The 26,243-nt window shown below is 57.2% G+C and overlaps 3 protein-coding genes and 1 long non-coding RNA gene across 40 annotated transcripts in view; 1 reads left to right on the plus strand and 3 right to left on the minus strand.

Annotated features, from left to right (window-relative positions):
• PAX2 (paired box 2) overlaps nt 1–13,411 on the minus strand; it is a 92,203-nt gene extending 78,792 nt beyond the window's left edge. For 8 of the 16 annotated variants that reach the window (XM_085229798.1, XM_085229801.1, XM_085229803.1 and 5 more), the window contains exons 1-2: nt 13,029–13,411; nt 12,654–12,804 (exon numbers count right to left, since the gene is read on the minus strand). In XM_085229798.1, coding sequence (XP_085085924.1) covers nt 12,654–12,804; nt 13,029–13,151 — 274 coding nt within the window. In that variant the 5' untranslated portion in view covers nt 13,152–13,411. Of the gene's footprint in view, nt 1–2,897; nt 3,047–12,653; nt 12,805–13,028 lie in introns of those variants that run through there. The other 8 variants (XM_085229811.1, XM_085229808.1, XM_085229809.1 and 5 more) reach the window with 2 other exon arrangements.
• Nucleotides 1–26,243, plus strand: part of LOC104911954 (uncharacterized) — a 314,625-nt gene that overhangs the window by 178,944 nt on the left and 109,438 nt on the right. For 5 of the 22 annotated variants that reach the window (XR_014884836.1, XR_014884850.1, XR_014884855.1 and 2 more), the window contains exon 1: nt 5,316–10,256. The exons of 2 other annotated variants lie outside the window; for them this stretch is intronic. Coding sequence is in view for 1 of the 20 variants with exons in the window: in XM_085229824.1 (XP_085085950.1) it covers nt 4,907–5,758 (852 nt within the window). In the remaining 19 variants the exon portion in view is untranslated. Of the gene's footprint in view, nt 1–4,067; nt 10,257–26,243 lie in introns of those variants that run through there. 15 more of the 22 variants (XR_014884851.1, XR_014884844.1, XR_014884857.1 and 12 more) reach the window with 10 other exon arrangements.
• Nucleotides 14,313–18,628, minus strand: LOC146543867 (uncharacterized). The gene is made up of 2 exons (XM_085229814.1): nt 18,414–18,628; nt 14,313–17,632 (listed from the first exon to the last, which is right to left on the minus strand). Exon 2 carries the CDS (start codon nt 16,212–16,214, stop codon nt 14,955–14,957), a length of 1,260 nt encoding a protein of 419 aa, XP_085085940.1. The 5' UTR covers nt 16,215–17,632; nt 18,414–18,628; the 3' UTR covers nt 14,313–14,954.
• Nucleotides 19,836–24,503, minus strand: LOC146543868 (uncharacterized). The gene is made up of 2 exons (XR_014884858.1): nt 21,401–24,503; nt 19,836–20,927 (listed from the first exon to the last, which is right to left on the minus strand). It is a non-coding gene; the product is annotated as an uncharacterized LOC146543868 (long non-coding RNA).

A 26,243-nucleotide genomic window follows, 5' to 3' on the forward strand; every position in this document is an offset into this window, starting at 1 on the left:
GATCTGCCCGCACAGCCCCGCACGCCGCGCCCGCTCCCCAGCCCGGGACTCGGAACGGTTCCCCGGGGCCGTTGTCACCGAGCGAGGACGGGGTGAGTGCCGGCCCCGGGAGCTGGGAACGGCTCCGCTCCCAAACTCCGGAGCCACTCGGCCGCCTCGGGCAGCCCCTGCCGCAGTCCCCCTACTTTCCCTCTCCCATTTAATTTGCTTTCCACGATTTTCTATCGCATTGTCAATTACCGTTACCGGCGACCCCGCCCTCCCCCAGCCCGCAGCGTGTCCCCGCACAGCGCGCTGTCTCCGGTTATTTTCGGATGCGCGTTGAAGGGATTCAGACAGAAAAAGAGAAGGAAGAAGGGGCGGATGGAGAGGGAGGGCGAGAGCGGGGATGGCCGTGTCCCGCGGCCGGAGCTCGCCTGCACACGGACCCTCTCCCCTCGGCTTTCGATCGTTAGAAGAAAAGTCACCCAGGAAAAAAAAAAAAAAATCTGTTAGACTCTCATGAATCCTTTTTGTTGCTGTTATTGTTGTTGTTTTGCTTTTGCTTCTTCTTTTTTTTTTTTTTTTTCCCCCTTTCTTTCTCTTTTAATATACGGATTTTTTCTTTTCTCCGCACGAGTCTACATCAGTGGGAATTGGTTGAGGGAAAATTCAGAATGCTCCGTGTTTCCCCGTTCCTCCCTTTCTGGACAAAACCCCACTCTCCCTCCTCCGGGGCCACATCGCCGATTTCCCGGCTCCTCTTTCCCCGCACCGAGCGATAACGGACGGCTTTCCGAGCGTGCACCTGCGGCAGCCGCCCGGCTGCACCCGCAGCCCGCTGATAGAGCTGTGCCGCGGCGTCCTCCCTGCCGGCCCTAACCTTGTGCGCATCCCCGGCCACGAGATCTTTGTTCGTTCCGCACTTTGCTGAAAAATGATCTGTTTGTATTTTCGCTGAGTTTTTTTTTTTTTTTTCTCCCCCGCTTGTGACACTGACTTATTGGCTCTGAACTTAGTGGAAACTCTCATTGCCCTGCGATCGATCCGAGCCCTCTCGCACAAATAGAGTTTTTTCCGTCTCCCCCCCTTCAGGAGCACCTCGCCCACCCCCCTCCCCCCGCCGCCCCTGGCCCACGGCTCAGCCGTTCACCGCGTTCTCGTGTGGCTCTTCGTAAATTAGATGCGGGGTGCCGGAGGGGGGGGAGGGATTTGCGTGCCCCCGCCGATACCCGCGGCCGTGTGCCGCGTTCCTTCGTTTGTTCTGAGCCCCTCCGCACATGTTGCCTCTAAAGTTACAGGACAGCAATTTCTTCGGCAACTCCGCGATAAATAATTCAAAGGGCCTTTTAGAACTCACATTACAAAGTATTAAAGGGCAACGGATGCAAAAAAGATTAAAAATTAATAATTCAAGTTCTTGCACCGCGCCGTGCCTCGCAGGAGCGGCGTTCACTCGCAGCGCGCCGTGCGGGGCTCGGGGCGGGATGCCGGGCGGGATGCGGGGCGGCCCCGGGCGCTCCCCGCGGGGCGGACATCGCGCACAGAGCTGCCGGGCTGCCGTGGCTCGGGCCGGGCCGGGCCGCGCCGCTCAGCCCCTCAGCCCGGGAGGTTCGGCCGCTTACCGATCCCTACGCCTATACTGGAAATACGGCGTCTGGAGCGAATCGAACGTAGATTTGTTATTGTTATTATCGTTAGTATGAATTTGATCGGAAGCCCGAACCGTTACCGAGTGCCGCTGAATTCCGAGCAACGAACGGCTGTGCCGTGGCTGCCGCTCCCGTTTGCCCGCCCGCTCCGAGCGCACCGCACCGAAGGCGAAATTCCTGCGGCCGCCGCGGAGCGAAGCAGTGCCGTGCGGGCCGAAGCAGCGAGCAATCGCGGGCCGCTCGGTGCGCTCCTCGGAATTAAATGCCGCGTTCGAGGCGATGTGCGCTGGAAATGATTAATTGGGAAACGGGAGGGCGGCTGCCTACAGCTGTCCTGCCAAGCGTTTGGGGAGCGGGCCGTGCCTGCGTCTCTGCGCCTTCTCATGGCAAAATCGGATTTGGTAAACTCGGAGCATTTCTAATTTGTGTCTTTTCGGTTTGTTTTTGTGCAGCGGGCAGGGCGTGTCCTCAAAAGTTTCGGTGTTAGAAGTTACAAATCGCTCTCAATTATTCATCTCTTGGCTCGGGATGCTCTCAATCTCGGCCTCGCATTCGTATTTGTTCCTTAATTTAAAGCTCGGAATTATTTTCTCTCGCGGTGAAATTAAAACTACCAAACATCCCTCTCTAGCGCCCTGGTAGAGGGTCTCTTCGCTTCCCTTCGCCCCCGTTTAGAGAAAGAATGCCTCTCCAAAGTGAAAACACACCGCGGATCCCTTCCCCGTGCGCTAGCAATGCGTTCTAATCGCCCATCGCGGACGCGGTACGTGAGCGGGTAGGAGCGGGGCTCTGTGCAGCCCCGAGGCCGCCCGGTTCCCAGCGCCACCTCGCCTAGTTTTCCCGCAGCTCAGCCTTTAAACGAACCCCACGAACCGGGGCCCGGAGCCGCCACGACCGAACTACCGTGAGCGTGGAACTGCCATCTATTTGCCTATCTGCCACTGACAGCCGAAATCGAAGCCAAACCCCACCAAATCCCGAGGAAAAAAAAAACGGATTTCGCATCCACCAAAGGTCGCGGGCAGCCCCTGCTCCAGGCACGGCGATGGAAAGGGACAAAAACAAAAGGAGCGAGGGATAACGCCGCATCTTCCGAGGCCGGGAGCGGCGCGGGGCCGCTCGGGGCGCCGGGTCCCGGGAGCGCGGGGCGGGGCGGACGGTGCTGCCCGGGAGCGGGCAGGGGGACCTGGGCAGGGCAGGGGCTGGTGGGGAGGGACGGAGGGACGGGAGGCAGCGCAGCGGAAGGAGCCGGGTTCCAGTACTCACGGTGCATTGCTGAGAAGGGGTCTGCCTTGCAGTGCATATCCATGGGGAGGCAAAGGAAGGGGAAGAAATCGGCTGAAGCCGCCGTGTCGCCTCTAAAACTCAACTTCAAGACTTAGGGGAGAAAAAAATAAGCAAACAAACAAACAAAAAAAAAAACCAAAATAACAAACCAAAGCAAAGCAAACGAAAGCAAACAAAAATAAAACCGAAGCGAAAAGCAGACAGAGGGAAAGGAGCGCGGGAGCGGCGCCGGCCGGGCCGGGGCGCGGGGCCGGCGCTTCCCGGGCGGGCGCTCAGCGGGGGCGGCGGGGGCTCGGGGCTGGCGGCGCCGGGGGGCGGGCGGCGGGCATGGCTGGGGCCCGGGGCCCGGCGGCGGGGAGGGGGGCGGGCGGCGCGGCCGCGGCGCTCCTGCAGCTGCTGCTCGGCTCCGGGGCAGTTCGTTAAGTTGGCGATGGAGTAGCAATCCCCGGGAAAGCGGCGAGCGGCGGCCGGGCGCGCCCCTCCTCTCGGCCGGGCGGAAGCTCCGGCGCCCGGCGGACTTGCGCCCGAGCGGGAAGTGCTTGCGAGGAGCCGGGGCCGGAGACTGGAGCCTCCTCTCCCGGTGTGTGTCTCTCTAAAAGCCGCAGCGCCCTCAGCCCCCCGCCCGCCTCCCCGGAGATGGATGACTTGTCAGACAAAGGCAATAGATTCCGACACTCTCTGATTCGCCAGCGCGCCGAGCCGAGCGCGGCGAGGAGGGCCGGGCCGCCGCTCGGCGCGGGGGGGCCGCGGCCGCCGCCGGGACGCGGTGCGGGGGCGGCCCGGTCGCCGCGGGGCCCCGGAGGGCGCGGAGAGGGCGGCCCGGCCCGGCCCGGCCCCGCCGCCTCACTGAGGTCGGCCTTCGCCGGGATGGCCGCGATCCGCGCCGGGGCTGCCGCTGCTCGCACGGCCCCGCTCGGGGCTTCGGGCTCCTCGACGCTGCTGGAGACTTCGCTCGGGCTGGAGCGGAGAGGGGGTGTCCGTACGCATAGGGACCAGCGGGAACGGAGGGAAAGGATAAGAGAGAGGAAGAGAAAGGGAGAAAGAAGGGAATAAAGAAGGGAAGAGGTAAGGAGAAAGAAAAGAGGAGAGGAGTAGGAAAGGAGAAAGACGGAAAGGAAGAGAGAAAGAAAGGAAAGAGGAAAAGAGGGGAAGGAAGGAAGGAAGGAAGGAAGGAAGGAAGGAAGGAAGGAAGGAAGGAAGGAAGGAAGGAAGGAAGGAAATAAAAGAAAAAAGAAAGAGAAAGAGAAAGAAAGAGAGAAAGGAAGGAAGAAAGGAAGAAAGGAAGGAAGGAAGGAAGGAAATTGAAATAAATAAAAGAACGAAGAAAAACTTTGAAGGAAGGGAGGCAAGACCTTGTATCTCTTTGTACCAACAGATCGAGCCCATTTCAATTATTGCAAAGTTTCCACTTGCACGTTTGAGGGGAAAAAAAAAAAAAAAAGAATTCTACTTCCCGCTTTCCACATCTTTTTTTATTTTTCAGTTGTTTTTACTTTTTTTTTTTTTTTAATATTGAGTTAAAGTGGGATTTAGAAATTATTTCACAAGGTGATATGCAGCTAAAATAGACGTGGCTGCGACCTAGCAAGGAACAGAGAGAGGGGTAGGAGCGCCTGTGAGGCTGAGGACCAGAGGTGGAAAGACAAGGCAGAAACTGCTGGGAGCTGAATTTTGTTTTGCAGACTGCGGGCTGATCGGCCCTTGAAATAACTTCTCCGTCTCCTTTCCTCCTTCCCCACCCCTCCGCTATCTGTCACGGAACGGTCCCTTTGTTTTCTGCCCGCTTTAAGTAAAGAATCTCGGAGAGATCTTTATGAAATATTTTCCACCGTCTCATAAATCATTTTGGCACTTCAGCTGATGTTTTATCTTTCTGTCTCTCCACTCCCGTCTCTCTTTCCCTTGCGTGCAAAAAGGATGATTTGGAAAAAACAACAAACCGCCACCAACAAAACCCAGCAGCCCCTTTTGGGCGCCGCGGGGGCTCGATGCAAAGCGAGGCGGCGCTCTCCTCTCCCGCTCCGCGCCGCGAAGGGCCGCTCCGTACGCGGCCGAGCCTCGGAGCGGTGGCCTGCGGCCTCCGGGCGCATCCGCACTCCGGAGCCGGGCCGCGAGCGGCGCTACCCGGCCCCGCCGGCGCTCCGAGCGCGGGTCGGGACGCGGGGCCCGGGAGCGGCCGCCGGGAGCTCCGAACCGGAGGAGCCGCCCCGTCCGTCCGTCCCTCCGCCGCAGCCGTCCCCGGCCCGCCGCGGGTCTCCCGGCTCGGGGGGCGGAGGGCAGAGCCGGGCCGCGGCGGGGCCGGGCGCAGGTGCGGGGCAGCGCCCGCCGCTCCCCGCCGCCGCCTGCAGATGGCGCCCGGCGGTCGCTCGGCGGCGCGGGGAAAGTTCGGGGCGGCCCCGGGACCGCACCTGCCGGGGGCGGCGGGCCCCGTCCCGCGCCGGCGGCGTGCGGGTGGGAAGGAGCCGTGCGTCCGTGCCCGCGGCCCCGCCACGCCCGGCTGCGGCCCGAAGCCGCCCCTCGACCCTCTCCCGCGGGAGGGATCGGACGCTTCTCCCCCTCCGGCTCCCGCCCTCGCTTCCTCCCGTCCGCCTCGGCCCGGGGCCGGAGGGGAAGGAAGGGCCCGCCGGCGGCTCCGGGTGCGAGGGCGCGGTCTGCGGCTCCGTGAGCATCTCGATCCCGGTCCCGGGGCCTCCGCCACCGGGGTGCGACGCCGCCCGCCCCCCGCGCGGCCACCCGCATCCGCGGTGCTGCTCCGTCCTCGCCGGGCAGCCCGGGTGCTCCCAACTGTTGATCGCTTTCTCGGGGCGCGGCCTGGTGCCGTGATCGGCCGGCAGAGCTGAGATTTATTCCCGATACGTGTTTTGCCGTGGCCTTTACACTTCTATTTCTGCGTCCCTGTCTCGGTGAGGAGGGAAGCCGGAAAAAGAGTCTCAACAGAGAGCAGTTGGAGCCGTGAGGTCTGCGGCAGGACAGGGAGAATGGGCCCAGTGCATCTGGGTGGGTGTGTGGGAAGCAGAGATTGGGAGAGAGAGAGACAGCAGGCAAAAAAATAGCAGGGAAAAGTAAAAAGGAAAGGAAAGGAAAGGAAAGGAAAGGAAAGGAAAGGAAAGGAAAGGAAAGGAAAGGAGAGGAGAGGAGAGGAGAGGAGAGGAGAGGAGAGGAGAGGAGAGGAGAGGAGAGGAGAGGAGAGGAGAGGAGAGGAAAGGAAAGGGAGGAAAGGAAAGGAAAGGAAAAAGAGAAGGAGGAAAATGAAGAGAGAAAAAATAAAAGGAAAGAAAAGGAAAGAAAAAGGAAAGAAAAGGAAATAAAAGAAAAAAGAAAAGAAAAGAAAAGAAAAGAAAAGAAAAGAAAAGAAAAGAAAAGAAAAGAGAAAAAGGCAAAAAGGCAAAAAGGCCCATGCAAAGCGTGACGGGAGTGCAAGTGGCAGCGCTGGGCACATAGGAACGAATCCGGGTCCCGACACTCACAGCCGGGACCGGTGGGATGCAGGACTGCCAAAGCGACAGTGCTGGGAGGTGAGGGAGGGAAGAGGGCCCAGGTGATGTGCTGTGTGCTGAGGGGGAACGAGGGAAAGCAAGCACATCTTTCCTTATTTCCTTTTCTTTCCTTTTCTTTCCTTTTCTTTTCTTTTCTTTCCTTTTCTTTTCTTTTCTTTTCTTTTCTTTTCTTTTCTTTTCTTTTCTTTTCTTTTCTTTTCTTTTCTTTTCTTTTCTTTTCTTTTCTTTTCTTTTCTCTTTTCTTTCTCTCGTCTTTTGCTTCCCTTCCCCCCTCTCTCTCTTTTTTTTTTTGGTTCTTGTGTTTCCCTTCCCCGTCTCTTTCCATCCCCTTCTTTCTGTTACTCTCTCAGAAGCTCAGAGGATCCCCCCATCCCTAGCCCACCCCCCCTCCCTCCCCCCCCGGACAAACATTTACACTTCAGAAGAGCCGCCTGCCTCTCTGCGGAAATTTCAAGAAAAACAAACTTCGGGGGGCAGTTGCGGCGATAGGCATCTTTCGATGGGCGTCATTACCCGGCTCTCTCTAGCTGACGAAGCCAGGGCGTTCTCCGTTGGCCCAGCTCTCCCTGGCCCTGGCTTCCCCAGCAGAGTTGCCTCCCCGCGGCTCTGCCCGCCCGGCCCGGCCCGAAGGCGGCCGCCGAGAACAAAGGGGCTCGGTGCGGGCATCCGCGGCCGGGAGCAGCGCTCCGTGCCGTGACCTGGGGAGCTGCCGGCCGGCGGGCCGCGGATCGCCTCTCCTCGTCCCCTCGCCAGGCGATGTCAGCCTGAATGTTGGTGGTTCGGCTCTGCCCTAGAGCTCCCCAGCACCCGCTCTGAGCGTCCGCGGATGTTTTTGTGACCCGTGACAACTGATTTCGCATCGCGTGAGAAAACCAGGGGTAGAACCCGGCCTGCGAGGGACCAAATAAAGGCGGGGGCGCGGGTCCGCGGGGCGGGGGTCAGCGCCGGGGTCTGCAGAGGGCCGCTTCGGAGCCCCGAGGGCGGCTCTGGGGCTCGGAACGCAGCGCGGCCCGGGGGGGGTCGGCTCTGCGGGAGAGCCGGGGCTGCTCTGAGCGGCCCGGGTTAACACATAAACGGCGAGTTAGGCTTTAAATGAACGATTAATAGGGAAGGGAAAGCAAAAAGAATGAAAGCCCCTTCCTCCCCCTCCCCCCGCGTCTCTGAGCCCCTCTCCCTCTGAGCACCTCTGGTCACGTTGGAGGATGAGTTTTTGGAGAGCTTCTGGTACAATATGGAGCACCACGGGCTGCAATTTCACACTCCACAGCACATTTCCCCTAAAGCTACTTTCTTTTTTTCCCATCTCAGACCCCCTCGTGTCTCCCCCTCTCGCTTTCTCTCGCTCCTTTGTGAGCCATGGGTGGGTTCCATGTCTGGGGGACGCGGGGCCGCGGCGGGGCCGGGGCTTCGGGCCGAGTGCGGGCGTGCGCCGGGGGGGCCTCCCCCCGCCGAGCCTGCTGCTGGCTTTCCCCTTCTCTGCATTTGTTTGCCCTGAATGGTAATAGCCCACGTGTGCTGCTCTTTATTCAGTCACCGACACTTTAACCTCTCCTCTTTACAAGAGAGCGTTCGCCACAAAAACGAGACAAGCTGGAGACCTTTTACAGCCTCATTGAAGGGGGGGAGAAAAAAGAAAAAAAAAAGGGAAAAAAAAAAGAAAAAGAAAAAGAGAAAAAGAAAAAGAAAGAAAGAGGGGGAAAAGCCGACGATGTGAAGAGACACTTCTGCAACAAAGCCGCCTCTCGACGCACCGGGCCGGCCGGAGCCGGGCGAGCCCCCCGACTCGGGCCACGGGCAGACGGGCCGTGCGCTCCCGCAGCCGCGCCGCCCCGGCGCCGCCCTTCCCGTCCCCGCCGGGCCCGAGCAGCCCGGGGATGACGATGGGCGGGCGGCCTCGCCTCGCACCCTTCGCCTCGCCCGGTCCTTTTGTCTGCGCCCCGTTCCCGAGCCTCGCACGCCGCCGGGCTGGGAGGGGGGAACCGCCGCCGTCCGCCCGCGGGAGCCGGGCCCGGGAGTGTGCGGTGCCGAGGCCCAGCTGCCTCTTCCCTCTGCCCTGGGCGTGTTGAGCCCCCGCTGCATCGCCTCCCCCCCACCGAGATGTCTTTTTTGTGTCCGCCTCTAATTTCTCCATAAAACTCCCGATGAGTGAATTAGACGCTTATTAAAGCCTCCTTTTAATCAGCAGTAATGGGAGACCCTCCCTCCCTCCCTCTCTCTGCCCGTCCAAGGTTAGTTTGCCTCCGGGCCATTTGCAAATGTTAGGATTTACAGTTATCACACGCAAAAACATTTATATAACCCCTAACTATAATACACCCATAAAAATGGGGAGGGAGCGAAAACTGCTGCGGATCAGCGAAAAACCCTATAGCTCTTCTATTGCGGTGCCCCGGAAAGGGTCATTCTGGCAATCAGACAGGCCGGAGAGCAGCACTGACTGCGCAGTATCCGCGGCCCCAAAAGTGATTGCACAAAGAGCTGCGGGGCGCGAGTGGTGCGGGGCGTGGGAGCACCGCGTGTATTGCCTTGGGAGCGAAATAATCCTCACAGTTCCTTCCTTTCCTTCCTTTCCTTCCTTTCCTTCCTTCCTTCCTTCCTTCCTTCCTTCCTTCCTTCCTTCCTTCCTTCCTTCCTTCCTTCCTTCCTTCCTTCCTTCCTTCCTTCCTTCCTTTCCTTCCTTCCTTCCTTCCTTCCTTCCTTCCTTCCTTCCTTCCTTCCTTCCTTCCTTCCTTCCTTCCTTCCTTCCTTCCTTCCTTCCTTCCTTCCTTCCTTCCTTCCTTCCTTCCCTCTATCTCCCTCTCTCTTTCTTTTTGTCTCTCATTCTTTTCTCTTTCTTTCTCTCTTTCTCCTTCTTTCTCGTTTCCTCTCTTCCTTCCTTCCTTCCTTCCTCTCTCCTTCCTTCTTCCCTTTCTTCCTTATTTCCTTCCCTACTTCCTTTCTTCCATCCTTCCTTCCCTCTCTCTCTTTTGCTCTCTCTTTTTCTCTCCTCCTTTCCTCTCCTTCCCTCTCCCCCTCCTCTTCCAGCACGATCCTTGCCACACACGACCCAGCAGTCGTCTCCTCGCCCCCCCACCTCGATGCCCCCGGCACCGCCGGGCTCGGCGCGGGGCGGGAGCCGCAGGTGCGGGCCGCGGGGGCACTGCGGGAGCGCTCCGCCGGCGATGCGGGCTGCGGGACCGTGGAAGGGCTTTGAAGTTCGTAGGGAAACTTTTTCCGCTTTCCCGCCCCGGGAGAGCCGGATTCGGGCCGGAGCCGGGCTTGGGACTTCTGCTCGCCTAAACCCGCTCCTTCCCGTCCCCGGGAGCCGCGGCGGCGCAAGTTCTGTGCCTAATTACAGAGTGGCAGCGAGAGTCATCGCTCCCGCACCGCCGTGTTAATGGCCCCGGAGCTCAGCTCGTCTGAGCGCGACAAGCGGCGAGAGGAGTGCGGGGAGACCGAGGGGCTAGAGGATGGGGGGGTCCGCATGGTGAGAGACTGAGGGGAGAGGAGAGGGGGAAATCGGCTCCAAAAGAGGGGCTGGAGGCGGAGGGGGCGGGGAAGGAGCGCTGCGAGCATCCCCCGGATCCCGGCTGGGCACAGAGGGACGGGTCCGCCGGCACACGCCCGGCAGCGGAGCGGGGCGGCACGGGAGGATCCGAGCCGCGCCGGGCGGAACCGTTCCGAGCCGTTCCGAGCCGCGCTGCTCCGCTATTGCCTCCCCCCGGGGCCGCGAGCCCGGCGTCAGCGAGCAGCCCGAGCCCGGCTCCGGTGCGTGTGTGTGCGTGTGCGTGTGCGTGAGCGCGTTTGTGCATCCCGAGCTGCCGGACTTCAAAATCTGCTGCTTCCGACTCCCTCCCAGCCTGTAAGTTCCGAATTACAACCTTCTACATCTATGCAAACTTTTGTTTATCGGAGAATCCCTTTCTCGTAGGGAAAGGCTCCCCGTGTGACGATCTCATTTGTGCCACGCGGGGTTCTTCCCCTCCCCGCCGTGGGGAAATGACCCCCGTGGATCGCCCCGGCCCGTGCCCGCTCTCCGCCTGGCACTGGGCACGGCGTTATTTCTGCGGGGCGCTTTCCTAGGGCTAGGGGAGGTGGTTGCGTTCTGCTAAATGGGTCCTTTGTGGTGAGTGCGGATTTATGCCCAGTTTTGATTTATAATTAAATTAGCTTCTAATTTGCAATATGTGTGTCTGTGTTTAAAATGTATCTAATCTGTGAAATTGAGGACGGTGCACTTTAAATGAAAATCTACCTTTCGCCTCAAGGGTTCCTTTATGAAGGGACGGCCGGGAGGGCAGCGTTCAGCGGGATGGCGGGGCTGTAATTTCCATTAGGGGATGTCAATCAATCCCGCTTTTCAATACATCAATTAATAAATCCGATCGGGGCCGCGGGTGCCCCCCCGGGCGCTCTCCGCCCGGCTGCGGCAGCGCGAGCGGAAGGCGAACCCGGCGGGGCCCGACCTCCCCCCCCCCGGCCTCGGGGCCGCCGCTCGGATCGCCCCGGCCCCCCCCCCCCCGCGGAGCCGCGGCCGCGGGTGCTGTAGGCGGCGGGCAGCTCCGGGCCGGCCCCGATCTCCGCCGCGGAAAGGGCCCGGGACGAGGGGAAGCCCAGCAGCCTTCCGGCCCGGCCCCGCAAGCGCTGATAGCGGAGAACGGGCGGCTGGGAGAGGGACGCCGAGCGGGAGCGGGCGTTCGCACGCCGCTCCGTAATCATCATCGTGATAATAAAGCCCGATCGTTCGATTTCAAAACGGCACGGCGGGGAACGCGCTGTCACCGAACGCCGCCGCTCCGCTTCCTCCCCGCCCGCCCCACCGCGCTGCGGGCCGGCGCTCGGCGGGCCCCGGTGCGGGAGCGGAGCGGCAGTGTGCGGGGCTGAGCTCCGCGAGGGAAAGGGGTAACAAGAAGGGAGAGAGATGGAGAGAGAGTCTCCCCGGCAGCTTGATCCCATTAGCTCCGTCCTTGGGTTGCATATTTATACGGTCTAGGAGGTGAACAGATGGACTATCAATTTAATTCCATCTTCAACACCATCAGAGATTGATTTTCTACTCGCTTTTAATTTTGCCATAATTAATTAGATCATTACAACTGTTTTCTATTGATCTCCCTATTTAAACCTCAGATGCAAAGGGACTTCGGCAGATCCTTTAAAAACACAGAAGGGAAAAGGAGCGGAAGGGGTGACAAACTTTCCGAAGGTTTTTTTTTTTTTTTTTTTTTTTTTTTTTTTTTTTTTTTTCGGTTTATGCTCAGAAGACATTCGGTGCAGAACAGTAACAGAAACCCGCTCCGGCCTTTCCTTTTAGGAGACCTTTTTCGTTGCCTTTCCATTTTTTCCTTTACGTTTTGGTAGAGCCGTGTAATATTCATATATAATACAAAACAAATGCGGTACGTTTAATTGATTCGATCAGGAAAATACAAACTCTCGTGCGTGGACGTGTGTACACGCACATATCCACCCCCACGACGCGTTGCCGAGGAGCATTTCTCAGGACGCACCCCCGTTTCCATGGGGGCTGTGCGGCACGGACGGGGCTGCGAGCTCCGCTCTCTCCCCTGCCGCTCCTGCGGCCGAGCGCCGAACCCCTCCGCCCCCGGGGCCGGCACCGGCAGCTTCGCGTTCGCAGCCTCCGTTTGCGCTTCGGTCCTTTTCCCCCTCCCGAATCCCTAAATTCCAAGCCCCGTTTACCGACGTGATTTCAAAGAACCGCACCGCCTCGTTGTGTTTTTACCACGACGGGAGGAAAGGAAGGGTTTTCCTCTACGACTGCTCTCGTTCGGAGCTTTGTTTGAACATCATAAAATTGAAGGCTGGGAGGGAGGGGGCCCGGGGACCCGTCTGTCGGTTTCGGGAAGCGGCGCGGCCCCCACGTCGGCCCGGCCCCGATCCTCCGCCCGCTATCACCGGCGCTGGCCGCGCGGAGCCCGGTGCGGTGCCGGCAGCAGCGCGGCAAGCGGGGCTTCGGGAGGGGCTGAGAGCTGCGGGGTGCGGGGAGCTCGGGCGACGCCCTCAACTTTTTACAGACGGGAGAGAACTCCGGGCTGGGGCAGGGAGCCGGCAGCGCTGGGGAGAGAGCGAGGGCCCTGTAGGAAAGGGGCCGGCGGGCGGAGGGATGGAGAGGGCCGGTGGGGGAGTTGGAGGGGGCGAGGAAGAGAGAGCGGGGGCAGGCGGCCTGCTGCCAAAGGAGGGAGTCGGGGGGCCGGCCTCACCCCTCCCTGCTGAATATGCAGCGCCCCCCGCCCCTTACCTGCTCTCCCCGAGCTCTGAGCCATGCTCCTCTCTCTGCCTAATGGCCCGGCTCCCCCGGACGGCTGCGGAGCGCGGATCCGCCGCGGCCTTTTCTTCGCTTCTCTCCTCCCCGCTCGGGTGTCTTGCTTTCCCCCGCTGACTTTCGAGATCTAGGCGCAACCACCCAAAACTAAACGGTTTAGATAACAACGCACACACACACACACCACAGCACCACCACCACCGCAAAAAAAAAAAAAAAAAAAAAAAAATAGCCAGCCACAGAGAAAGAAACGCCGCTCTACTGAGCCGGGACAGGCTAAAAGGAGGGGAAAATAAATAACAATCAAAGCAAAGGCAGCACTGCTGCTTATAAAAGTGGAGAGGGACTCACCTGCCCCGGTGCGGCGGCGGGGGCACGGGGCCGTGCGGGGCAATGCGGGGCTCTGCTCCCCCGTCCCTGCCCCCTCCCACGGGCCGGCTGCCTGCGGGGGGGGGGCTTGTTGCGACGGCGCATTCATTTGTTGTCTTATTACTATACACATGTGCCTGGAGAGGGGCGGCGGGGACGGGAGCCGAGGGGACGGGGAGCAACTTCCTCGGAGTCGGGCTGGGGGCCGGGCAGGGTGGGTCAGAGCCGTGCAGCCCCCGGGACCGGACAGCCCCCCCCGGTCCGTGCAGCCCCCAGTTCGGGGTGCGGCGGGAGCCCAGGGCTGCCCGGGGCGCTTTGTGCTGCCGGAGCCGCCCGCCCGTCTGCTGCGTTCTCACCGCCGCGTTTCGGTGCCGGCTTCTCGGCCGAGAATAAATAACAAATAAAACAAAGCCACACGGAAAATAAGAAAAATTCCCCGTGCTAAAGACATCACCGAGCGAATATTTTTCTTTCTCTCTTTCTCCCCCTCCCTCTTCCATCTCCCCATTGATTGAAAGTCTCTCTCAGCTCCAACAAGGAGTCCCAGGAAAAATGAACCATTCTACTATCGATTCTTCATTAAAATTACATTTCTGCATTTGCTAAATTGGTTTTAAAAAGCTTCCCCTGTTATTATTGTCTTGTCAGAGCCGGCGGTGCTGGGCAAACAGTACTTAAAGGCGCGGGGCCTCCCCGGGATGGGGCGGGCGAGGGCACTGAGCGCCTCTGTTTCTTTTTCTGAAGTGTTTGGGAAAACGTTAACAACGCGGCCAGGCGAGGAGCGTGCCATGGACACGGGATCACTGTGGAAATAAAGGTGGTGCGGGGAGCGCTTTCCTCCATAACACTTAACGAGCATCGATTGCCGCTTCGAAAGGAAGAAAAGTTTCATTTTAAATATGAAAATGGGGCGCCAGAAGTCAATAGCGGAGCAATGAGCATTTTTCCAGCCCGCCGCGGAGAGGGAGCAGCGGCAGCAGCTGCGCAGGCAGCAGCACAGCCAGGGCTGCCCGGGCCGGCCCCGTTCCCAGCACCGCTGCCGTGCGCTGTGTGCGGCCGAGGGGCTTAAATAGGGCGGCCGGGCCCGAGCGGCCCCGATGATCTCCCCCCGCTCCGGGCCGGGCTGGGAAAAACCCGGGAGGGACTCTGGGAGATTTGCTTTGAATTCTGCAAATCTCTCTCGAAAGAGCAGGGAAGCAGAAATGTCTTCCTGATGTGTTTATCCCCTAATCAGTTCATTAGTTATAAACAACATGACATTAGAAGTTAGGAGGCAGTTGATATTAATTTTTATTTAACTAGTTGATGTTTAATCCGTCACGCCAGGCTGCTTAGAGAGAGCTGCCTGACACCAACCAGTTAGAACTTCATACGGCACGGCTCGGGCGGCGGGACGGGCAGCCGGGGGGGCAGCGGGGCGGGGGGCAGTGCAGGGGTCGGGAAGCGCCCCTCCGGGATACGGAGAGGGAAGGGGGAAAAAGAAAAACAAAAGGCGTGAAAAGGCAGAGAGAGGGAAGGGGAAGAAAGGGGCACGGGGAGGAAGGGGGGGGGCAGGCAGCGTGCATGTGGGGGCCAAAAGGAGCCCCAGGAAAGGGCGACCCGGGGGCTCTGGGGGAGCCGTGCGCCTCTGTTCGTGTGCGTCAATCCCTGCCTTCACCCAGCGGACCCTGCCCGCCCCCTGCCCCCCGCCCCCAGCCCTCTGCACGTGGGGCGGCCCCTGCGGCTGTGGCCGCGTCCTCCCGCACACCGCAATTAGCGCTTCTTGGAGAGCCCCGGAGAGCCCTCGGCAGCCGCTCCGCGCTCCTCTCCCGGGCGGCCGCTCTGCGTGTGGCTGAACCCGGGCGGCTGTGGCTGCGGGGAAAGCGTTCCTGTCCGCCACCCGAATTTTAATATCAATTTCCATATTAATCAATCACCCCATCTATCTACTGGATGAAGGAAATAGTTGGCATTCCGAAGAAAATTGCCTGCTTTCCTGCGGTTAATAGTTAACTCCGGAATAGAAAGTTCCCAGGGAAATGCGGAGGCAGAGCGGGAGCGGCCCCGCCTGCGACAGGGCAGCAAAACCCTCTCGGGACCCCCAGAGCCCCCCAGGCACCTTCCCGAGCCCCCCCGAACCTCCGCTCCAGGCCCAGACCTCACGTCCCCACGTTCAGGCAATAGCCGGGACCGATGTTGTAAGGAACAAAGTCCCGAGGGGATGCGGGCGGGAGGCGTCGGGCTCCTTCCCCATAGATGGAACAGCAGTGACCGCAACAGGTAGCGGGAGGGAACAGGAAGTTGCGCACCTGTGGGTGCTTGCTTTGGGACAGCTGAGGAACTCGGGGCCTTCCCTTCTGCGTGGCGTTCGTTTTCCCAGGCCGGGAAGCACGGAACCCGAGGGGAGGCCGCTGGGGAGGGGAGCTGCACCGGGCCTGGGGCTCCCTCTGACCCCTGTCCCCCGCGGACCCGGAGTGATCTCAGCGCTGCAGTGTCTCTCCCGGCTCCGCCGCCCCGTCCCGCACAGCCGCCGCGGTGCTGGGCCCTGGTGCCGCGTTGGGGCGCGGGGCCCGGGTGCGTGAAAAGGGCCGCGAGGGACGTACGCGTGGGCCGAGGCCGCCCCGTTGCGGGGAGCGAGGGACACGGCCCCCGGGGGGGCAGCCTGGCAATGTTTGGCGGCACGGCGCAATGATTAACCCCGGCCCTCGGAACAATCAAAGACAAAAAAGCAGCAGCACCGCCGCCCCCGTGCCCCTCCGCCCCGCCCGGGCTGCCCGCGGGCCGCCAGGGGGGGCACTGCGGTGCGGGGCGGTGCGGGGCGGTGCACCCGCTGCAGTCGCACCGGGGGGAATCTCGAGCTGCGCTGTGCTCCAGTGAGGCTCCCATCGAGGAGCGCTGCCCCGAATGCTCGCATGTGGCCGGGACGCCCCGTCGCGTCCCTCCCAACCCACCGAGCCCAGGCGCAGTTCGGGAGACCTTTCCCTTCTCTTCTTTCTCCCCCCGGGAGTTCGGGACAAGTTTCCAGAGCCGGCGGCTGTCCCCGGGGCCGGGCTTTGAGCTGTAACTCTGTGGGTCAGGGAGAAACGGGCTGTGGGTACAGGGTGGCAGACACTCGATCTCCTTTCCCAGAGGCAAAAGAAAGGAAAGGAAAGGAGGGGTATCACCAGTAATCCGAGGGCCTGTAGACATAGAATGCGTGCTGTGGTAGCGTGTGGAAGAAGGGAAAATAAAAAGGATGGATCTAAGTGAGAGATAGGAATCGGGATGAATGGATGGACAGGAGACACATTGATTTTTACTGATATTAGAGAAAAAAAAAAAGGACTGAATGAAAGAAGGGGACGTTTAATTTGCAGATGAAAACAGGATGGATGGATGGATAAATAGTGTAGTGGTGAGATTTTAATGTGAAAATGAAAAATATGAGAACAGGGAAACAGAAAATGAGAAAATAAATCCTGTAGCTTTTGTGGACAGAGAGAAGGGAGTAGGGGAACAGGAGAGGAGAGAGGCTGGGAGAGGAAAGGGAAGAAAAGAAAGGAAAAGAAAAGGAAAGGAAAGGAAAGGAAAGGAAAGGAAAGAAAAGAAAAGAAAAGAAAAGAAAAGAAAAGAAAAGAAAAGAAAAGAAAAGAAAAGAAAAGAAAAGAAAAGGAAAGGAAAGGAAAGGAAAGGAAAGGAAAGGAAAAGAAGAGGGAAGAGAAGAGAAGAGAAGAGAAGAGAAGAGAAGAGAAGAGAAGAGAAGAGAAGAGAAGAGAAGAGAAGAGAAGAGAAGAGAAGAGAAGAGAAGAGAAGAGAAGAGAGAAGAGAAGAAAGGGAAGAAAGGAAAAGAAAAGAAAAAAGTTTTTACAGGGCCATCGAACAGTTAGCAGACATCAGAGCAGAGGAGCACGGATGCCAGCCGGTTTCCTCACGGCCCATTTCGGAGCTCCCAGAGCCCCGCGGAAAGCCGGTTCCGAGCCGCAGGCGCCACTGCCCGCTCCTTCCTCGTGCGGTGCCCACCGCGGGCAGCAGCAACAGTTCCCGGCCCCCGAGGGGCACAGCGGGAGGCCCGGGGGGAAAGGGGGGGGGAGCAAAGGGGCAGCCCCGGGCGGGCAGGGATGCACCGCGTCGGTGGAAAACCGCGGTGGAAAACTCCGGTAGCCCGGGAATAATAATAATAAGGGGAACGATAACGACAAGGGCGATAATGCGTTTCCGTCTGTTAAAACCTCGGAAATAAATGTCCTCCCCCCGCCGCCGCCTCCCGCCTCCCCCGGTCCGGGACTCGCGGGGCTCCCTGCGCGCCGGGGCCGGGTTCGGTTTGGGAGAGATTTCTCAGTGGGAAGAGCAAAACCCGGAGATGAGGCTCGTGCGTGCCCTTCTCCTCGCCCCGGGAATGCGGCCGTTGTCCTTGGACGGGGACCCCCGCCACGGGCTGGGGGCGGCGGAGAAAGGCGAAGTTTGTGGCTCCGTCCCCAGTTCGCAGCCCTCGCCTCCCTCCTCTTCTCCCCCCCGCTGCGATCCCGCTGCTATGGAAGGGCGTGCGGGGGCACGGCTGTGTGCGGGGAGCGGGCTGCAGGGGCCGAGGCAAGTTAATTTCCAGCCGATTTCTCATTACTCCTCTCAGCCTATAAGGGAGAGAAAATTAGACACCCAGCACACGTTTTGGCCACTTCATAAAAAATGCAGATTTGAGAGATGATGTGAAATGTGCCCTCGAGTCAATGATTAAAGATAGCTGACTACTTTTTTTTTTTCCTTCCCTATTTGGAGTAAAGATGAGAAATGCCCCTGAGCTCTGCGGGTCCAGGAAGGGCCCTTTAATAACTGATAAATTGGCCCGAGCCCCGCACCGCGCCCCGCCGGCCCCTCACCCCCTTCCCGGCCCGTCGGGGCGGAACGCGGCCCTGTGCCGAGCGGCGGCAGCGCCAGGGAGGAGGGTGTGGGGGGGTGGGCAAAACGCGGTGCCGGCAGTGCCCCCCAAAGAGGCCGAGTCCCGCCGGGGGGACCGAGACGCCGGGACCTGGGCCTGTCCCTACGGCACCGCGGGGTGCGGAGCGCCGGGGCTGCCCCGGGAGGGTGAGGAGCAGCCGGCTGCCTCCAGAGCATCCTTCCCTTCGGCCCCACCGCAAACTTCAGAAGAAGTAAAAATAGAAAGAGAAAAATAGAATGTGTGTGTGCGCGTGTGGAGGGGTAAAACCAGAGCTTTCCAGCCCGCTGGAAGAAGAAATGTGTATTTCTTTTCTCTAAACGCTCCTAATTTTTCAACCCAATTGAAAATAATAAAATGTGTAAAGAAAGCAGGGATGCAGCTTTCCAGAGCTCAGCTGCTGAATAACTCCTCATCAGCAGCACCGATTTCTTTGATTAATCCCGGGGTCTGAAGCAGAAGCAGTTCCACTGCGATACCTCACACGCCGAGCTGCTCCTGCTTCCCCGCTCTGCGAGACTCGTTTCTGCGCGACGTTTGTAGCAGTCATTTCAACTCCTTTCCCCCTAAACAAACGCCTGTCCGAAGCGGTGCCGCTCTCCACTTGCTCCCAACGCCCGTCGGTTCCCTGCCACCAGCCCGCGGCCCGCAGCAGCCCCGGCCCCGCTCCCCCCTCCCCGCACAGCCGCACCCCGAAGGATCGCTGCACGCCCCGCACGGCCGTGGGCCCGCGGCTGCAGCACGCACCGAATTGAGTCCGGCGGACAGGAGTAAGTGGCAATATACACACAGAACGTGCAACACAGAAGCAGATCTCTGTATCAAAACGAAGAGGGTTTAATTTATAGATATGTCACGGCACGTAGCCATTCCTTTTTCAGACAGCTCGGGCACATTTAGAGATGCACCTGTGCGGAGACGAGGAGGAGAACGCTCCCGCACCCTCCTGCACAAATAGAGCACGCTGCCGCGGCGCCCCAGGCAGCCCCGGGCCCCGCACCCCTCTGCCAGGTGCCGCCGCTCAGAACGCCGCCCATCACTTCGCACTCTCCGCACTACTTTACGCCGCCGGCTGGGCTGCCGCTCGCTTCCCCCGACCCGGCTCGGCCCGCGGCCCTGCTCCTAGCCTTGCTGGGTGTGGGAGCGGCGTGCGGGGCCGGGTCGCGTCCCGCGTGGGCCCCTCCGTGGGGCCGGGGCCCGCTGCCCGATGCCCGCGGGGGTCTCGGGTGCCCGCGCCGCCGTCCGCCCTCCTGTGCCCCGCGTGTGCGGAGCGGCCGGCGGGGCTGGCTGGGGGCTGTTTGCAGGAGGCGCTAATTAGAGTGTAACTGCCAGGTCATTGACTTCGTGTTACCGGAGTTGTTGTTTCTCTCTCTCTCTCTCTCTCTCTCTCTGTTTTTTGTTTGACGGGGAGCAGCCCGGACCGGCGGCAGCGGGAGCCGGGATGGGGGTGTTGTCCTGCAGCCCCCGGCAGCCCCGCGCAGCGCCGGCTGCGGAGTGCCGGCCGCGCTCCCTTTGTTGCTTTGTTGCAGGTCTCGTTCCGAAGCCGAGATGAGAACGCGGGGAGCGTTATCGATGACTTTTAAATAATAACGAAGGGGGAAAATAAAAATAATTAGCCCCGCCTCTATCTAGTTTCAATTACTCTAATTAAAAACCCGAAAGGCAATTCCTAGGCAATACCTAATAATAGAATTAGCGATCGGATCCATCATTTCACACGGGGATTTACTTGCGGGGGTACTGCGCGAGCTCTATTAATAATAATAAAAAATCCTGCTAACCCTCTTTTTAAAATTAATAACTCTGTAATTATAATAATTTTATGTGCCTTTTTATAAGAAGAGGTTAATGTTGCCACAGTCTGGGGATGGGAAGGATGAAGCGAAGCGAAATACTGCTGCTTAAACTGACACCTTCCTATTTTATTAGGAGACATTATTATTATCAGACATCTGCAGGTAGAGAATTAAAATTAAAATCGCTTTCAACAATTCAATACACTTTTTATCAGCCATCTATCTGAAAATCACGAACATTCATCATCGGAGGCATTCTCCCTGAAAACAAGAACCCATTCAAATTTTATACAAATTATCATATTTATCATAGTCTGAAACTCCGGAGTAACATCTCCACAAACTGTCTGCCAACTCCCCGGGGAACCGCGCGCCGCTCCGCAGCAGCTCAGAGCGATTCCCTCCCGCTCCTCTCTCCCGGCCCTTTCACACTCCGTGCTTCCCGAGGCTCGGCAGCCCCGAGACGGAGCGCGGAGCCGGGAGGATGCGGCGGGGTCGAGGCGGCGGCACGGAGCGGGTCGCGCTGCCCTCCCGCAGGAGGACGAAGTTTTGCTGCCGCGCAGCGGCCCGCAATCCGCGCCCGCTTTGGAAGAGAGGCGTCTATTTCTCTTTGAGGCCGACGCGTTTGCAGGAGAATATTATTATTAGCACCGGTGATAAAAGTGATAACGATGGCTGATTCCCCTCCGTGTTTGTTTGTTTGTTTGTTCGGAAAGCGCTCCCGGCGCTTTGCCTTGCGGAATTCGGTCGGAGCGGCGATAAATACCGGCTGTTATTTATGCGGGCTCTCGGTGCCGGTGACAAATGGAACGAGCCGGCGCTGCCCGCTCCCCCTTTTGGATGAGGCAAATCGCGGCCCGCACTTTGCTAATGACAAGAAGTTCGTCGGCGCCCGAGCGGGGGCCGCGTGTCCCCCGCCGTGTCCTCGGCCCGTGGGGGGGTCCGCCGCCCCCGGCCCCGGGAAGGAAAGTAGTTCCGATGCCATGTTTGTTAACTAGGTTATCTAGGCTGTAGAAGATTTTAATGTTGAATTTTATAGCTTTACCACGCTCTACCGTCCTTGTGAATATTGTAATATTGCATTTTTTACAAGTTACTCTTCTGTTAATGTTCCAGCTAGTAACTTTTATAATCCTCCTCAATGAAATTTTTTTGTATTCTTCCGCACCGTTAACCTCAATGGCGGCACCTCAGCCCCTGGCAGGAGGCAAAGATGAAATGAATTCCTCTTTAATCAGAAATAATAATAATAAAAACACACACAAGGCTCCCTCCGCCTTTTATTTCAGCTTCCCTTTTCAGGGAGGGGGGTAAAACCTCGGCAGCCCCCAGTGCCATCCCCTGGCCCACGCTGCCTGGCCGGTGCCGCCCGGCCGGGTGGGCTGGGGGAGGCCATGTCCCTGTGCCCCCACCCCTCCTTGCTGACATCCCCGAGCTGCCCAGCAGCGGGGAAGGTCAGGCCCCAAATCTCTTCGTGCACAGAGTGGGATGCGCACGGAGCAGCGGCCTCGGAGCAATGCTGCCATTGGGCTGAGGTCTGCCTGCTCTCTGTTGGCCTCAGCTGGAGGTGCCCAAATCCTCGCTGCTCGCTCTGCTGGGTGCTGAGATGGCTCGAGGACAGGTGCACACACAGGAGGCGTGCTCAGGTGGAATCACAATAAAATATGTACCTTGAGGTATAAGTAGGACTGGAAATCATCCACACAAAACTCCCCAACCTCCAGATGCCCTTACAAATGAATTAGACTTCCAAGCACAAATGATCAACGCCCAGCAGCAACAGGAATCGTAACGCAGTAACGAACGGAGTGCCCTTTAGCCCGAGGAGCGCACTCCAAACACAGATTGGATGTTGTTGTTTCCCTTGGTTGCTGTTAGCAGTAAGAACTTCGTTGCCAGGCTCAGCCCCAGCCCCCCATGAACGCAGTACCACCGGGTTTGTGCACGGGGCGCTGGGGCTGCCCAACACCTGGTTGGCTGCTGCTGTCGTGGGCCTCACCCTGTGGCAGCTCCCCTTGGTCTCAGCTCCCAGGGCCAGGTGATGGCATGCAGCTCCCAGCTTGAAGGATTTAAAAACATCTGTTTTTAGCAAGGAGAAGCTTTGCTCAAACCTCAGCAATTAGATGGCAAGGATGTCAAGTTTATTCTTAATCTGCTGGGATCTCACACTGATTTGTGTCTGTTACCAGGTTTGGGGGCTACAATAGTACTTTGCTATATATTTCATTAGTCAAAACAGCTTTCTTCTTTAAAAGCACAGAACAAGCTTTCTAGTCATTTCAGAGTATAAAGATCATTTTCCTCTCTAACAATTCTACAGCTGGGCCATCACATTCATTCATGTGGGTCAGAGTCAGATCAATCTGTAACAAAACACCCAAAGCAACTGATTTTCTTGTTGTTCAGCTATACTATGTAGAACAATTGCTATTACTTGGTTATTATTATTATTCCTTTTTTTTTTTTTTAGGTGAACAGGTCTCATAGGTGCAAGTTTACCTAAAAAGAAGTGAAACAGTGCAGGGGAGACATATTATTTTAACAGAACTGTTATTGTATTGATATGATGAAGGGTGATGGCTTTAAGTTGCACCAGGTGAGGTTCAGGTTGGATATTAAAAAACATTTCTTCTCAGGAAGAGTGGAGAGGTGTTGGAATTGCATAGGGAGGTTGGTGGAGTCACCGTCCCTGGAGGTGTTCAAGAAACGTGGAGATGTGGCACTGAGGGACATGGTTAGTGGGCATGGTGGGTACAGTGGGGATGCATTGATGGTTGGACTAGATGATCTTAGAGGTCTCGTCCAACTTTAATTACTCCATGATTCTATGATTCTATTTAAGTAATTGATATTCTGGTGTCACTTATAAGGCAAAGGTTCAGTTCAAGATGGTCTTTGCTCAACAATCTTGATTTAGGAAAGAATTATTATTCTTCAAAGCACCTCTCTGAGAACCTCATGGGATGCTTTTCAGAAAGTGCTCCTCAGAGCTAGCACAGAGCAGATGAGCAGGAAGGGGGTAACAGTATTGCCATGCCACTGGTGAGGCAGATTAAGAGTGGCTGAGAGACACAAAGGACAGTGACAGAGCAAGGTACCTGAGAGAAGGGCCCCTTTTGCCTTCAGGCCCCATGCTGCCCTACACTGTTGCTCTCCAGGGGCTCTGCCTAATCCCAGGCCCTTGCCTGCTCTATCAGTGTGGTAGGAGCACCTCTGCCTCGGGCCCGCCTGAGGCACAGCTTTAGAAAAGCTGTGGTGTCCCCTGGACCCCTATGTTGGCTGTACAGCATGGTTGGTCTCAAGGTTTGTCTTTCAGATGGGACTTTGACATGGGTTCCTATCTGGGTTCCCTGACTGGGTGATGAGGAATGTATCCATTTCAGGGAGGGCATCTCCAAACACGCAGACACCTCCACAGTGACATACTTGTGCTTGAGGGGGAGATGAGAAAGTGTATCGGTGTCACAGTGTAGGCACACACACCTGTGCATCCCTCAGCATTTTGTGCATGTCCGTGTACAAACGGCCTGGGGATTCTTATATGTGAACACATACACTGTCAGACATGGATGTGAGTGTGGGGGGACACAGACGCATACATCTCTGCATATGGTGGTGCGTGTCTGTGCGGGCAGGGAGCATGGTTGAACCGTGCTTCTCCTCCAGCTGAGTGCCAGTGCAGGGCAGCAGCACTGGGAGGACCTTGCCTGACAGTCTGCCAGTGTGAGATTTGGTTGCAGAAGATGAAGCAGAATAGACAAAACAAAAGTTATTTTTGTCTATCAGCTGAAGCGTTATAGAGACATCAACGAGCTCTTGTCTCATGCCAGCTTAATTCCTAGTTAATCAGCAGTCTGCTTGGGCAAAGGAAGGAACTCACATCAGGGGCTGATGATGAGCCAAACTTTCCAACTCTGATTCGGGAGCCTGCAAGGAGCCCTGAGTACTGCTCTGCAGCATTTGGCTGCATTGCTGCCCACTGCACAGTGCTCTGGGTAAGCGGCACATGACACCTGTGTCCCAGTAGGGATCACTCCTGTCTAGGGAACGTGGGCTGGTCCTTTGGCTGTCCCTCCCCACACATTCAGCAGAGGCTTATTCTTGACTGTATATAATCAGATACTGTATCCAGGCACGTTTGAAATGGCATGAATAATTCCAAGGCTTCCATCATTCCAAGGCTCCACGTAACCCGCAAGTCGACTCCTGGTTGTTTCACTCTCAGTGCGTCTAGAGAGACCTTCCTCTGCCTTCTTTTCCTCATTCATGAACGGAGTCCCTCCTTGCTCATGGGATTAGCATGCTGCAGCTGAAGGCCAGCTCTCTGCCTTTTCTAACCTGGCCTTTTCATCCGCTTGCTGAAAAGCAACCTTCCTCTTGTTCTTCCAGCTGTTTTCTCTGATGCCAGTGTTGTGTGAGGGTACCTGCTTGCTCTGTGACTGGGAGGTGTTTGTCACAGGCTTAAGGTCAAGCTGATTAACGTACTGATTGCACAGAACCTGGCAACCAGCCTGAGTCACTTTCTGGGAGTGGGTGGTCCTGTGTGTGCAAATGCCCAGCCTGAGTAACAGGAAGCAGCTCATTCCTGCCTGTGGCCGCTGAGGATTCGATCAGAAAGTTACCATGGGGTGAAATGAGTTGGGAGTGCCTTGAATGTTGACTGTTTCAGGTGGTTTCTGTGCATGCCTTGTCCTGCAGCACTCAATACTAAAGGCAAAGTCATCAAGGGCAAGCTCTGCCTCCCCTCCAAAAAAAAAAAAAAAAAAAAAAAAAACAATTAGGGCTAATTAGGGTTAAGCTACTGTGAATTTCCTAGGTATGAGAAAGCACCTGTGGGCAGTTGTTATGGGATAGCTGGAGTTCATGCCCTATCTGCTTTCATACTGGGATTTTATCATGATTAAGTGTAATGCAATTTAACCATGTAACTCCTAGCACATGAACTTGCCTTCAGCTTTGCAGGATGGACTGTCCCTTACACTTGTGGATGCCAAGCAGGCAGAGGTTTATTTTGTACTTGAAATGGAATTGATCAATGAATCATGGGTACCGTAGCCATAGCTGTGGCTGAAGACCTTGTATGTTGGACCATAGGCAAAAATGAGTGGAGAGTGTTATCTTGGCCCTATCGTAACTGTTAGGCTGACAGATGACAGAATTTGGTATCATTCACTATTGTGCTTGATATGTATCGCTTCATATCATTAATAAACCCATGAATTGGCCTGACACCAAACGCAGCCATTCCCTCCCCTGTGCTGATCATTATCGTGCTACCCTACCTTTGCTTTATGGGCCATCAGCCAGGTTTCTGTACACGTGACGGTGTTCTGTGCAAGCCCATCTGGTGTTGATTTCTTACGAGAAGTTTGCCAGGCCCTTTTCTCGGGGCTGCTATACTACTGCTGGACTTTTTTTCTGTTCCTCCCAGTACTGATATGGGTGTCCTTTTCCCAGTCTCCCCCGTGGCCTTTCTGCAAATGGTGTTCATCTCCTTGCTGCAAGCCTCTGTAGCCCAGCAGAGGCCAGCATGAGTGTGTGCAAGGTGCTGCATAAGCATACAGCACAGGCACCCTAAGTGCAATGGGGAAAATGTTGAGAGGAGGAAGAAAGGTATTGAGAAGGGAAGTGGCTTGTATTGCTTCCCATAGCAGGCTCTCATCTCCATTTGCCATGTTAAGTACTTCCAAATCTTTTCATACCTTTCTCATTTCAACCAAGAGGTCCAGGAGCAAAGAAGGGGATATCTGAAGCTTGTAGTCAATGTTGCTCACTTGGGAATGATCCCGGGTGACCTCAGCAACTTTGGCCTGGGAAAAATGGAAAGAAGATCCTGAGAATACTTTACGGTGGAAGTATGTAGTCAAAGCTTGGCTACACGGGACAGCAGAAGAAGCCCAGAGGAAGGGATACAGTGGCCTGGAGGTGGGTTCCTATCCTTAGGTCTCCCTGCTGGTTCACTGGCCAAGTGTAGGTTCTCCTTCTTGATAGAGCCAGGCTGGCAGAGTTGTTTGCATGGCAGACATCACATCTCCCTTTGCAGTTCATAGTGTGCACTACTTGCTGTGTGTTACCAGGTGGTTTGTTAAAAGATGCATTACTCTGTGCGGTCTTTTCATGTGGGTACATGAAAACATGAAAACAGAGGGTATGCAGGTCTTTGCACTGGCTTCACTGGGCTCAGGATTAAGGATCTGTTCACTAGGGTGCTGGATATTTGAGGCTTTCTCTACAGGCAGCAGAGCCTGAAATGCAGTCAGGGAAGGTCCATCTGGCCATCCAAGGTACCCTCTGGAGCAGTTCCTCAGTTTACAGGCTGACTGTGCCAGTGAAATGTCTAGATGAGATGAGATGATGGACTGGGAAGACCTGAGGGAGAGATGTCTGTGGGTCAGACAGCTGTATAAGGCAGGAAGGACTGAGTAGAGGTAATCAGGTCCGTCTGCTAAAAACTCCTCTGTCTCCCCACTGCTTCTACACTGGTGGGTCCTTTACGGTCAGTGCTGAACATGT

The sequence above is a fragment of the Meleagris gallopavo genome, chromosome 8 (assembly GCF_905368555.1).
Source record: "Meleagris gallopavo chromosome 8, MGAL_WU_HG_1.1, whole genome shotgun sequence".
NCBI classification, from domain to species: Eukaryota; Metazoa; Chordata; class Aves; order Galliformes; family Phasianidae; genus Meleagris; species Meleagris gallopavo.